This window comes from Ammospiza nelsoni, chromosome 2 (assembly GCF_027579445.1).
Source record: "Ammospiza nelsoni isolate bAmmNel1 chromosome 2, bAmmNel1.pri, whole genome shotgun sequence".
Classification (NCBI taxonomy): domain Eukaryota; kingdom Metazoa; phylum Chordata; class Aves; order Passeriformes; family Passerellidae; genus Ammospiza; species Ammospiza nelsoni.
In genome coordinates this window covers 34291070-34305722 of record NC_080634.1, presented here as the reverse complement: position 1 = coordinate 34305722, position 14653 = coordinate 34291070, and the positions used below count along the sequence as shown (strand labels likewise).

Below are 14653 nucleotides of genomic sequence, written 5' to 3'. Positions count from 1 at the left end.
TTTTGGGGGGCTATCTCCCTTCACCTCTTATGAGTCCTATCTGGCAACTAATAAAGCCATTAGGGGGCAGGTCTCTTAACCTCCTTTAGTTTGAGTGTAGTGGGGAAAAAGGACATGGCCTGTGCTGCGGTGTGAAACAGAACTTACTGTGTGATACAGTCTCACTCCTGACCTATTTAAACTGGACCAGCTATTTCTAGTGAATCAAGAGGCAGCACACCACATACCTTAAGACATGTTTGCTGACTGCAGTGAAATGAATAGGTGAGTCATGTCTTGTGCACTGGGGAAGTGCACCATTTACCAGAGGGATCTCACTGATGCATCAGTATAATCCCAGGCCCATCAAAGCAGTATTAGGCTTGGATGCAAAATCATTATTAAAGGAATTAAGTTATCTGGTGTTGTCCTTCACTCTCCTCAAATTTACATTGGTGATTTTCACACTGTTCTGTCTTTGGTAGTTGACATCTTTACGTGCACAGTATTCATTCAAACCATTGCAAAGTTGACTATACTTAGCAGCAATAGAAATTATGTTCTCTGTGTCTTAAGTGTACTGACTTTTTCTGGGCAGTTGACAGTGGTTGTAGATTGACCTGCATGCAGATAAGGATCCCTTCTCCATCACTCATTCATAATGACTCATGCAGATTATGAACAGTTGATATCCAGGCAGTACTTCAGACCCTTAAAAATACACTGGAGAAAAGCAGTAATAGGGATAGTACTTTGTATGTGGTAGTCCTAAATTGCCAGTAGAGACATAAAATCATGGACTGCACATTTAACAATAAGACTTAGAAACTGGAAGCTGCTGCTCAGTAAAGAAGTTATGATATCTTACATCATATTTTGAAAAGACTGAGAGAGCATGCCTGTCCAGAGACTGAGGCTGAGCTTTCATGACCATATCTCATGAAATCTAGTACTTTGGTCCTATTATAGCTACTCTCATCGCTTCTGCTGCTAACCTGGTTTTCTGAGGATATGCCATTTGGCTTTATGACTTTATGCCCTTTTGTCCCCCCTGTGGCAGGGATGAAATGCTGCTTCCCAGGGACTTACTGACACACTTTGTTATGAAGGTCTATGATCACACAAATATTTAGGTATTTAAAATTTGCCTTAGGGAAATGCAAATCATCAGTCTTTGCTGCAAGGTTGTGGAGAACTACATATGGCAGATAGTCCTAGATAAACTTGTCCTCCAAGCACAGTGGGGAAATAGTGTGGGTAGCCACAGGGTAGCAGAAGACCAGGTATTTACCCACCTTCCATGACTTTACTTACTTTAGCAGGTTGAGAAGTTGGATTTAAAATAAAACTAGCATGGTGTGCGAATCCATGTCTCTGCTTGCAGGAAGCCATATTCTTGTAAATTATTGCACAGTGAATTGAAGTCAGTGGAAAAGCTCCTATTTACTCTGCAGGAGTATGGATCAGTTGAAGGTTATTCACAAACAATTATTAGATTTAAGACCCTGTATCAGTTAATGGTAATGACTGAATTTTTTAGTATCAATTTCATAGTATAGATTAACAATGGCGACAGTCTTTCAGGTAGCATGCAAGAGTTCCCACCACAAAGTTGGTACAGTTCATTGAAACAGGCATCTTTTCTCTATTCCAATTAATAGATAAAGAGACCATGAAGAATGAACTTCTAAAGAGTTAGGCTGGAGTAGATGCACCTTTACATTGCACTGTCTTTTTTTCACCAGGAATTGTGCAGGAGACCATTGCACACACATACACACATGCACACACAGTCACAGAAGCAGTTCTCATACATTTTATCACACAATGTCATATCCCGTTGTTCAAACAGTGCCACGGCTAACCAAACATCTGTGATAAAATTTTATTTCCTTGGGCTTACTGGTATCAACTTTTGCAAACAAAATCCCATGTTAATTTCTTACCATGCCCAAGGCCACCGAGATAAAAATCCATCCTTAGAAAACATTCATATAAGTCTTCTTTAAACAATCATTTCTTCAGGGGTAAAAATGTCTCTGTAAAAGATGGATATAACATCAACTCTGACGTGGTAGAGGCTTGTACCATACTACAGACCAAGACTGCTTTTAATGCCTAAGAAGTTGCTGATTTGTCTTTTTCTTAGCTTTAAAATGCATGAGGAAAAAAAAGAGAACTAAACCTCAGGATGCAACAACCGAAATTGATAAACATCTTCATCACTAAAGAAAAAAGTCACCAGACACAGCTATGTAATCAAAGGCCACCTTGAATGCTCTTTCTTCAGCTTGTTACTTGTTCATCTCACTACCCTGGCAGACCTATGAGAAATCTTAGTCTGGGGCAATTGAAACTTTGGTAGCACAGTGTCTTCAAGGCTGGTCTTCAGAAGATACCGTCACAATCTCTCCTGGCTCAATACCTAAATTGCAGACTCATCCCTGAAAGCTTACTTTGGTCCTTTAATGGTCATTGAAAGCCAGAAAATGTTTTGTACCAGCAGGAATTTCATCCTCTGCCTTGCAGAAGCCTAACATACTGATTTCTGAACTTGTGATCTTCTCCAGTTTTTATGGAGAGAAGTACCTTTTCTCTCAAAGGGAAAAATATGTGTAGCCCAGTGCACACACAAGGTTCTCACAGGTTCTGCCTGGCAGATAGCTGCTTTGTGGATTGTGAAGAAACTAGTGAATCTAGAGAATCAACAGTGTTAATTAGAACTATCATTGTGAAAAACATGAATTTTTTCATGTAGTTGAGTTTGTGAGTACAGATTTTAGCCTACCCATTGCCAAGAGGAACTTAGCCTTTAAAGGCTTCTAAGCTTTTTATTAAAAATGCAATAAAAAACTAAGATCTGCCCAAACCTTTGAAATAAAAGCATTCAGGGAGGCTTTCATTTGAATATCCTTTTACTCCCTTTCCTTTTGTTTATTAAAAATGTGTGTAAGGAGACCCTGATGTGGTGGAAAAAAGATAATAGTTGAAATAGGCTGCAGTTATTTTTGTGGCGAGTCCAATTCTTCAGGAGTCCAAGTATCTTTGTGCTCAGCAGATGAAAGGGACATAATAAAGGGAGGGAGAGAACTCCCACTAAGATAGAAAATATAACTTACCTTTCAAATATGAATTCCTACTTTAAGTCTGATAGCTGAGAATTTGTTTTAGGACATTTTCCTAGCCAATCAGAGATTCATCAAACTTCTGTCAGCTCTGGGATGTGTTTAGGATTTTACTTTTAACCCCTTCTCTGCAGCAGTCCATGCAGTCTTGATCAGACACAGTGACAAAGGGAAGATTGAAGGAAATGAAAACCTGTGTTCTAGCTGTCATTTCAGACTTGGCCAAAACCAGTGGAAGCAATGATATCATCAGTCTGTCTGTGACCATTAGATCACAAAGCATTTGCTCTGATTAAGTCATGTCTCAGGCTGAGAATAGTGTGTGTCCAGTCATGTAACAAGCAGTCCCTGGTTCTCATTGACCTTAGGCATTCTGTGATGAGCAAAGCTTCTCTCTTGCATCAGCAGTAATCAGTTAAAATTTATGGACCCCTAAAAAGGGCAGTGGGAAGACTATTCCTTTCCCTGTTTGTTTCCTACAATAATTAGGGCTAATTCCCAGCATGCCAGTTTCAGTTCAACATATTTCCCTATCTCCAAATGTGACCTCAGCAGTCACACCATGAGCTCAAAAGTTCTTTTTGTTTGGATCAATTATGCTTTGTGTTGCAGTCTTTTCTGCCTGAAAACAGCAATGTTGTACTGGAGTCAGTGGGGCTCATGTTAATGTGACTAGTTTGAAAAGTTTCACAACACCACAAGATACTAAATTCCATGTTTAAAGCAGAGTACTGTTAAAACATCGTGTTTTGAGGATGACTAAGCAATTAGCATGTTTGCTTGTATCACTCAGAACTTATCATTTGTATCACTAAGTCTCAGATGACCAAATTTTGGCTTCTTCTCCTTTGAAAGGAGGAGCCTCTTAATTTTTGAGTCTAGACCTCTGCTGCTGACTATTCCTACTTTTAACCAGGATACTGCTGCAATATCAGCAGGGTGATACTTGTGCAGAGTCAGTCTCTGCCATGATCTACCTTGATTATGCTGGATAAAGCCACTCATGGCTCAGCAAGGATGGTTGTAGGTTCCATGTCATGGCTTCTCCACTGGCATTCAGTCAATTCCTTGCTGGTCAGTCAATTCCATGCTGTTGTTGGTAGATACCTCCTGTGACTGTCACCTTACACTCCAAGCCAGCTGGAGCTCATCACAATCAGAGTTCCTGCAAAAGGTCATTGGATGTTTTCAGCTTCATCAAATCATATTTGAGACGCTGAACTAGGTTGCCCAGAGAAGCTGTGGTGCCTCATCCCTGAAGGTGTTCAAGGCCAGGTTGGATGGAGCTTTGCACAGCTTGTTCTGTTGGAAGGTGTCCCTCCCTTTGGCAAGGGAGGGGGGGGAGTAAGAGCTGGTCTTTAATGTCCCTTCCAACCCAAATGATTCTATGTATCATTCTCAGTTAGAATGTCCAAGATTAGGTAACAAGGAAAAGAGTCTGTGAGTCAGTAAAACAGAATAACATAACAAAAAGACAATATAAGACCAATAACTTTCGTGTAGTGGATTGGTATCTACTAAAGGCCAGAAATCCATGATTTAATAAGCTGTCTGAAGTGGATGCACTGAAATCAGTGCATCCAATATTCTCTCTCCCCCCTTTCAAATTACAAGGTGTTCGTACTCTAAAAACTATCATCACAATTTGCACTAGTGAGCACTTTCTAATGATGTTGACAGACAAAAGTTAGAAAGCTCTTTGGAGAGAGCTCTGCTGCTTTTCAATAAAGTTGATCCTTTCAGATCAGTGTTGAGGCATATGGACAGCATAGCAAACAGAGACCTTCTGGAACAGCTACTGCTGCATCTGATTTGTGTGGATAGACAGACATCTAACTTCTGGATATGTCAGCTCTGCATGTTTCATATGTGTTCTGTGTCTCCTTTTGAAGAAGATGAATAACAATAAAATTTTTAAGTTCTTTGGAAAAGTGCTGTCTGAAGAAAAAGGAATCCATATTGGGACTGAGCTCTGAGTAAGGGAATCCCAAGAAAATCTAGCTTGTGATCACTTCAGCATACAGTGGTGACTGATCTGTTTAAGTTATTTTAGAAAAAAACAAAATACACAGAATTGGAAAATAAATCAGTTCTTTTTAAGCATGAGCAAAACACATTTCTGCTGTCAAATTATCTCTTCCTTGTGGACAGAGAGGAAATTAAAATTAGCCCAGAGAAGAATCCTTCTTAGGAACTTCATTTAATATATTAGAAATTGTTTCTTTTCTGGGAAGCTTTAACGCATCCCAGAAAGCATAGAGATTCAATTAAGCATCAAAGAGAAAAACACAATCCTGCACTTTGGGATATTTATTTTTATTCAGCAAATCTCGGCTCCAAGACTGAAGCCTGACAATACCTGGCATTTCATCTCCTGCTGTTCAACAACAAGAGACAGTTTAAAGTAGAGTTCATAATAATAAATAAATGGAAGGTTGACACTAGTATGAAAGTAAATCACAGCCATAGAGGAGATACTTCAGACAGAAAGTGATGGTCAGTCCTTACCATTTAAGGGAAGGATGAAAATGGAGTATAAATACTGTAGGAAGTAGAACTTGATAAAAAGTACCACAGTAATTTAATGGAATTTCATCACACAGAATTACAACTTTCTAGACAGGAACTGGAAGACCTTTATGCAAATATGAAGCAAGCTGAAATTGCATTTCGAAGTGAGTGTGTCTTTTATTAAAAGACATCTCAGCTGTACCAGTGTACATGGTGCAGCTAATTGTGTCTGTTGTGCTCCTGTTCTTACTGTTACTGTTTCTGGCAAGAATTCCCAAGAATCCCATTGTGCTCAATCCTGTATGGTTAGAGTTAGAGGCTCAGTATTGGAGGATACACATACATCAGTTTAAGTATATTACTATACCAAACTCCTTCATTACTCATTTTGGAGATGGAGAGTGAGTTCCAGGGGAGTTACAGGCTCATCTCCTGGATCTGCTCAGCACCAGGTGAGGAGCTGCTCTGTGGACTGTGTATTCATCTCCAAGTGAAGCATGTCAGAGGCACCCTGGTTCCTGATTTGGATCACCAGAGAGAAATGAGACCTTGAAGGGGTTTTGCAGAACCCTTTAATTTAAACACAAAGCTGTTGATGCCAGCAAATAATTAAATACCAGGAGAAAACTGGGGGAAAAAAACTGAAGTGGGGTTAAACTTCTGTGTCTAGTTGAGGGCCAGAGCCAGAGATGGGTCCTATTTTTTATTAGGGATTTTCACCACCCTTCTCCTAAATACAGCTCAACCACTTTGAGTGAAAAATCTCTCTCCTCTTCTGTTCTGTGTTTTATACCTCCATTGTCATAGCCAGTCTTTCCTACAAGTGCAGAATTGCAGTTGTCCCACCTGCACATGTATTGGACACCTGTACTCAGTCCTCCTGCAGAGCTGGCAAGAATCAGCATTCACACCAACTCAGATATCCTGGTTAGGGTACTCTGTAATGCAGGATATGCATTCCCCAGTGCAGGCATTCTAGGATGTTCCCTCAGGGCTTTGTGTTCAGGAGGTGAAAATTCAGGTGTCCAAGTTGCATTTCAAAGCCATTGCTGAAGGTCAGTGTTCTTCTGATGAGGGGTGATAGCAAAGCTGATGGATTAATTTTCAGTCTCTAGAGAGCATCCTTTAATCATGATTTCCTCATGCATGGAAAGAAAATAAATAGCTGTTACCTTTTAGTTACATTCAGTTTACTGAGCTGTGTAAAACACATTGAGGCCCTTGAGGGGAGTGGAGAGTCATCAAAGTACCAAAAGTTTAATTGCACTCCTAAAAGGACAGGTTTTATATTTATAGACATAAATAATTGTTATTATTTCTACATTAGTAATATTTAAATATTTGATGTATGCTTTAAAAATTGATAAACAGATTATTTGTTTAAAGGCATTAAATTATGCAGACGTTGCTTTCAGGACATGATCTCTGAAGGAAAAATACATCCCTCAATTAATGACATGGGCAGAACTTACACAATCATTCCCTGTTTGCTACTAAACCAGGATGGTTTTCAGAGGATTTCATGGTACAGATCAGTTACTGGCAGTGACAGAAAATCCACACCTCTTCTTTCAGGTTTTTTCTCGCTCTTTAGTTTGATCCTTTCCTTATACATTTGTAAAAAGGATGGTTTTAAAAGCTAATGTGCTTTATGTCTTCTTCAGTAACAGCACAGGAGTTCATGTCACTACAGAGTTATCGAATCACAGGAATGAGAGTTTCATAACACTGCAAAATGTGTTTTGTTATGAAGAATGTCTTTAGCACTTCACTGCTATCTAAATCATGCTGATCACACACCTTCTGGTTTTTTCATCTATATATTTCTTGCTTTTCCCAGATATTCCCCATAAATTGCCTTCTAAAGCAGGTTGTGAAAACAAGGCTTAGCTCCTCACCAAACTCAGCTTTTTAGCTCCGTGCAGTGCCTCTCTCCTGTACTTTTCTGGAAAAAAAAAATCTGTCTGAGGTTGGAAATTACCTCAAATGAGCCAACTTGAAATGAGAAAATCCTAGTTACGGCAGATTTTAATTATTAAATTTTCTATTAATATATTGAAGGTCAGTGGAACTGACCCAGTTTTCATGAAGCTCTGAGCAATTTCACCTGATCTTACATTTTAGCACTAAATCCATATTTATTAAAGGATTTAGCAGACAGGTCAGAACCAGCTAAATCTCTGATTCTGCATCACATGTATGCTAAAGAAAAATTTTCATCTGCATTGCTCTTCTCTAAGCTGGAAAGCTTTAAACTGTTGTCAAGCCAGTTTGAGGATATGTGGGGGGATCGGGGTAAACATGTAAAAATGGATTTGCTGGAAATGCACAAATTAACGTCATTATCCCTTTCCCTACTCCAGTCTTTAATGTAATGTGAAAATAATGTGAAATTCTGAATGATGCCATTTCCTGTGTTGGAGGCTCTTGTGTCTGTTCCATCAATTAAAAAGGGCCTGAGCAAAGTACTGCATTGTTGGGTTAGTGTTTGATGGGTTTCTTTTCCCACTTTCTTCTGAAATATCAAAGACAACACAGCAGACTTTTTGTTCTTAAGGGGACAGATTTATGCCAGTTTTTAGCAGAATATGAAAAGAAAAAGAGAGACAGGTACAAGTTTTTTATTTGTAGGAGTAATTGCTTTAGTATTCTAACTTCTGAAGTGCTGTTAATGGACTGTGACCTCATTATACCTGGCACAGTGCAAATGCAGAACATAAAGGATAATCTTAGCCTCAGATAGTTGAGATTCTTAAATAAGTGAACAACAGCAGAGAGAGACATGTCTGATGGAGACAGACTAAAATTACATTACAGTTTTCCTCAACACATTGTGGAGAAGTTAAGGCACGTCAGCAGCCACTGTCAAGATTTTGGGTAGGATTCAAGATGGACTGGGATTTTTAAGAGAGCCTTGAAGAATTCTGAGACAGTTTTAACAGACCAGAGGGAAGTCCCTCCACCAGTCATGAGGAGATAATGAGGGAAAAAAAATAAAGGAAAACCATTTGTCTAAAAACTAGCTAGCAGGCAGTTGAGTCTGGGCTCACAGAGTCACAAAATGGTTTGGCTTGGAAGGGTCTTTAAAGGTCACTTAGTTCCCACCCCCTGTCCTTGGGCAGAGGCACCTTCCACTAGACCAGGTTGCTCTGAGCCCCAGTAATGGGCTGGTTACTGGTGGGGATGAGCAGTGATGAAACACAGCCGGTCCTGGAACTGAAGAGGAGACATTTCTTTTTTGATTATTTGCATGAAAAATAAGCAGAGTCGTATTGGAATGCCATTATCCTTTCCAAAGAATAATATTTCTGATAACCTGAGACCTCTGGGTGAACCACCCCAAGCTCAACTATGCCTTGAGTGCTGTCTTCTCCAGAAATTCTCCATTAAAGAGGTTTGAAGTGAGTCATCCTCTGGAGCTATCTCTCTTTCTTTCTTTACCCACAGAGGGCATTTAGGCTGAATTCAATTTTTCAGGTAAGACTGATACAACATGAGGTGAGATTCAGGTAATGTAAGACATCACTCCAAGACAATAACATGACAAAACCCCCCATGGGAATGTTGATATGAACTTGATTCCTTAAAAAAAAATTTGCATCCATTAATCAGTTCTTATCCATCAGTGCCCTCTGGTGAGTACATAAAGGAGCCAAATCTAGGGTTATACTCAAAGTTCAGGTGTTTCTCACAGAGGTGCTTGGCTTGATTGTGCTTTTTGAGGACATTAAGCCTCGTGTTTGCTCTTAGAATTGGGCACCAGGTTTACTCAGAGGATCCCCTCTCTTCAAGGAACTACAAACAGCTTTGAGAGCTACACTGTGAAATGAGGTAAAACAGTGCACCTCTAGGAAAGGATAAGGAGTGGCTAAGCTGTTCATACAAACACTGGATGAGATTAAAGATGAAAGGAAATATTTAGTCACCTTTTGGGAACAGCTGGTGTGAAAATATTTAACAGGCAGGTCTTTTATGTGCAGGCAGAGCATTCTAACTAAGCTTAAATAGGCAGGAGCAATATAGTGCAGCTGGCCAGTCTGAGAATACTGTAATAGGAGAATTAAAAGCTTTCCTTTTCATTTGTTCATGCAGCTCAGATGGTAGCTAATCATGTCCTCTAATTTTAACAACAGAATTGGGAAATGTACCAAAAAATGCAGTTTTTAATAAGAACAGAGGTGACAAATTCCGTCCCTCGGACCGAATGACAAAGAAACTATTCACCTGCCCTTTTCTGTAAAACAGCCTTAGCTGTCTTTTTCTGTCCAAAAAGACATGTATTTAAGTGGAAGCTTAATATGAAATCCATTTTGATCATTTCTTAGTGAATCACAAGAAAAGTAAAATCTATTCTGACTATTTAATCACTCATTAGAAACCTGTGAGCATTTAAGAGGGCTGTGTTGTAAAGGTCCAGGGCATGTAGCAGGTTGTGTGTTGTAAAGCTGTTTAAATTGTAGGATACCCATCTATCTTTAAACTGGCACTAAGTGGAAGATTTAGTTTTGAGAGTTCCTGACTCCTGGTTCCCTGTCAGAAGTAATTAATCTACATTTTAGGGAGACTGTCCTAAGTAGTTTGTTTCACAAGTGTTTTTCACAGCTGAGAGTCTATATAACAGCCCTTGGGGCCTGGGAGTCCAAACCACCTCATATATCCAATATATATGAATTACACATTCATAGCCTGGAACCTGCACACTTCTGTGTGCATGGGTGGTGGTTTGGCTGGGGTCTCAGCTGGGTGGGAGATGAAACCCAAAATGTTCTCAGCATTCCCTTTCTGGGTTAGCCTAAAGATCTGTTTGTTTATACCATGCAGTGCATATCCCTGGCCCACGTGTGCAAGACTGTTCCTTGGCAGCATGTTTTCTGAGAAATATTTCAGTCAAGATGTAAATGTCCCAGGGGGTTTTCCACCCTTTTTCATAGGAATGACTGCACAGAGACTCTGCTTTTCAGAACATGATTTTTTTTTCTCTCTTCACCATTTCTCAATGCACTCCATTATCCTAGTTTGACACCTTTAAATAACTCCAGGAAGGCTTCTGACTGTCACTATTCCCATTATCTCTGGGTTTTTTTCCTCCACCACCAATCTGTAGACATCTGATGTTTCCATCTTAGCTGTAGGACGCAAGACTTCATATTGGGACATCAGAGTGTTCATGAGCCTGTCTCAGAGTTCACATTTTCCTGTGGATCCATCACTTTCCTTCCTTATGCCTTGGTTACTTTATCTGAAAGGTGCTGCACCTGAGTCAGGGGAACCCTTGGTATCCATACAGGCTTGGGGGTGAGGGATTGAGAGCAGCCTGAGGACAAGGACTTTGGGATGGACGAAAAGCTGGACGTGACCTGGTCATGTGCTCTCACAGCCCAGGAAAGCAGTAGTGCCCTGGGCTGCATCCAAAGCCATGTGGCCAGCAGGGTGAGAAAGGGGATTCTGCCCCTCCACTCCTGTGAGAACCCACCTGGAGTGCTGCATCCAGCTCTGGGACCCACCCAGCTGTGGGGGTCTCCAACACAAGAAGGATATGGACCTGTTTGAGCAAGTCTAGAGGAAGCCAAAGATAATAAGAGGCCTGAAGAACCTCTGCTATGGGGACAGACTGAGATAGTTGGGGTTATTCAGCTTGGGGGACAGAAGGCTCTGGGGAGACTTTATTGTGGCCTTTTCACTACTTTAAAGGGGCTTATAAGAATGATAGGGACAGGCATTTTAATAGTGCCTATAGTGATAAGAAGACGGATAATTGTTTTAAACTAAAAGAGGGTAGATTTAGACTAGATAAAAGGAAGAATTTTTTACAAAGAGGAAGAATAGGATATAATGAAGGTGTGAAGTGGCCAAGCTGGCATCCTCTGGATTGCTTGGTAAACTGGGAGGAAGAAAAAATTACTTCTTATTTGATATTCTGAGATTCAAGCTCAACGCTTATGTATAAAGAATGTGAACTAATAACCAGAGAAGGGATTGCAGTCTAACTAGAGTAGCCCTATGGTAAAAGTGTGCTGGAAAGCACCAGAGGCTACAATAATAATTTTTGGAGTTCGGGCTTAAATACCAGTACTCTCAGACCTTGTATTTTCTCAATGTATTTCTTGTCAGCTTGCTGAAATTTTAGCAGCTTAAATCTAGCTTTTGATTTTCAATCTGCTGTTTCCTTTATCCTCCCCTAGACTTTGTTTATCAGGTCAGCCAAGGAGAACTAAATTTACTTTTTTTTTTTAGTACATCTTTACTACTATATTAACCAACTTGCAGGTCATGTGTTTTCGTCACCACCCTGACCAGCCCACGCTCCATTGCAGTGCTGTCTGGCAGTTGGGGAAAAAAGTAGAAAACACGTGTCTGGACTCCAGCCCTTCAGCAAGGATGGGTTTCACTAATTGCCCATCCCTTCTGCTCTTATTGGGTACTGTAGTATGATATTACCTCCCTCGCAGCTAGGAGCTGTGAAAATCTGTCTCTCAATGCCAGATGCAAAGTAAAAACTTCTGACAGCAGCTCGAGCCCTTCCTCAGCCATGCCTTTATTGTTTGATAGTGCAATTTCTATTAGCTTCCAATAAATCCTACATTAGGTTCTGTTACATCTCAACAGCAAGTGGTGTGTGCACATGCTCTGTTTAAGCAGCCAAGATACCCAAATACTTCTGCAAGTTTTATTCTAAATGATACAGACAAGTTCCTGACTGTCTTTAGCCCATTTGAACTCCAGAGTTCTTTCAGTAGCAGACTTGAGCTTATAAGACTAAATGTTTGTGGAGGTTTGGAGACCTCCACAATGCTGCTCTAAAAGGAGTTTTACTGGAAACTGTTGCACCACCCTGAGTTTTTTGGGAAGCAAGAGCTAGATATTGTTCTTATGTCACATTTAAAAATGAGGTGTTTTCTAGACATGCAAGGCACTACTGTTTTTCCTATCATAAATTACCGTTCTACAAAGAACTCTCTGATCCTTTTCATCATAAGGGGCTGAAGACCTCACAGCTGTCTGCTCTGGTGGAGCTGCAAGGAGCTTTCCTCCTGGAGCTGAAGTGGGTGTTCCAGCCCTATATCAGGAGGATATCAAAAGTTGTTGAATAGCCCAAGTGTCCTGTAAATGGGGTATTCATTAGCAAAAGGCTAAAAGCAACTTAAGTATGGCTGAATTTCAGTCAGGTGTGATGTTAATGCAGGCTGAGTAGTTTTGAATATTTTATATGCAGCCAGTGACACAGAGAAAAAATGCACACTGCAGAGTACCCTCGTACCCCTTTCTGTGCTTCCAACCCAGCCCTGCTCAGCATTTCTTCTGTTCACTTCTCCGTGTCCCCAAAAGGAACTGTGTCCTTACCCTGTAAAATCTATAAAATGGCTCAGTGAAGCTGAAGGCTTGAGGTCAAAACATTTGGGAATTTAGAAGTGCCAGGCAGAAGTCAGAGAGAAGACCTCGTAGGCTGAAATACTGTGAATTGCTTCTCCTTCAGCTGAGGAAGGGAGAGTATAGTCAGGGCTTATGAAAGATGGAAAGTAGCAGCCAAGTAATGAGTCTGGAGCAGAAATAGATTAATTTCATTTCATCTGCAGTGCTACACTGCATCAGTATTTGGGTTTTGGTTTTTTTCCTTGAAATCAATCCTGTGTAGTAATGGTGGTAACAGGCGCTCTAACACCTGATGCATGGGCATCTCTTCTCCACCAAGTCTCTCTCTGTTTTGCCAGACAAATACAATGTAGATAAAAACATGTTTCCCAAATTCATGCCAAGGCTATGCCAGGTTTTAGACAAAAGTCTAGTGCTGATTAAAAATATTATGCCTATGTCCTCAGGCCTGCTGGGGCTCAGGGAGGTTTGGGAAGGCCATCATCCCTGAAAAGGCAAGGTCCTTTAGCTCTTTGCTTTTTGGCGGTAAGTACCAAAATGCCCAGCTGTGACTGTGCTTCCATTAGCTCTGCTAAGACTTGGGAACAAGCACCATCCTATCTGCTCCAGTACATGTGGCTCACAAAAGATACAGTTGTACCGCTGAATGTCTGAGAGGGGAGTATTAATGGGTAGTAGGAGAATAAGGACATAAAGGATGTGCAGATTTGGCAGAAATAGATATATCCTTTCTTAAATTTCAACAAAGAATAAGGATTTTAATGAATCCCATCCCCAAAAACATGGTTTAAGAAGTCATAAACAGGCTTTGCCAGCACTTAACTTTAGCATCAGTAGTTTATCAGCACATTGTTTCCACACTTAACCAGATTTTAATTAAATGTGACTTCCTTTCTGCTTATTGGAAGAGCCTTCCCCTTTGGATTTGAGCATCACAAAAGCTTAAGGAGTGCAAGAGAATTAGAAAGCAAATAGGAAGATCAATCACAGCAGACCCTTGCAATCCATGTCCATCTCTTTTTTTGTAATATACTTATTAGATTCTTATTGTCAGGAAGGATTAGCGTTATGAGCTCTAGGAATTCCTTTCATTGCCCCGTAAGGCGAGGTAGTGAAGTGTGTCTGCTTTTCTTGACAGTAACACTCTGGATTTTCCCCCTCTCCCTTCTCTCTCTCCACCCATATGCCCTCGTCTCTGTTGTCTCCTCTCCCACAGAGATTTGTGCAGCGGACTGCGGAGGACATGGCATTTGTGTGGGAGGCACCTGCCGCTGCGAGGAGGGCTGGATGGGCACAGCCTGTGATCAGCGAGCGTGTCACCCACGCTGCAACGAGCACGGGACCTGCCGGGACGGCAAGTGTGAATGCAGCCCGGGCTGGAACGGAGAGCACTGCACCATTGGTAGGGAGAAAGAAAACCCAACTCTTTTGAGAGAATTATTGATGATCAGGGAAGAGAAAAGGCGCATGCTTAATTGAATATGTGTGATCTAGTGTAGCATGAGCACCTTTGTTCTTGGATTTCAAATTCTGACATCATACATTTTCATGTGGGAGCAAGACAATATGTCCTTTCATTTGTTGGTGACATGGCTATGTATATTTTTTATTATCAGACGTGAAGTACACCTATGTGGTGTTTGACAAGCCTTTAAATGTCAGCTAGA

The 14653-nt window shown here is 40.7% G+C and overlaps 1 protein-coding gene across 1 annotated transcript in view; it reads left to right on the top strand.

Annotated features, from left to right (window-relative positions):
- Nucleotides 1-14653, top strand: part of TENM4 (teneurin transmembrane protein 4) — a 254200-nt gene that overhangs the window by 119483 nt on the left and 120064 nt on the right. The window contains exon 11 of the mRNA XM_059466032.1: nucleotides 14203-14388. Within this exon, the coding sequence (XP_059322015.1) occupies nucleotides 14203-14388 (186 nt within the window). The remainder of the gene's footprint in view (nucleotides 1-14202; nucleotides 14389-14653) is intronic.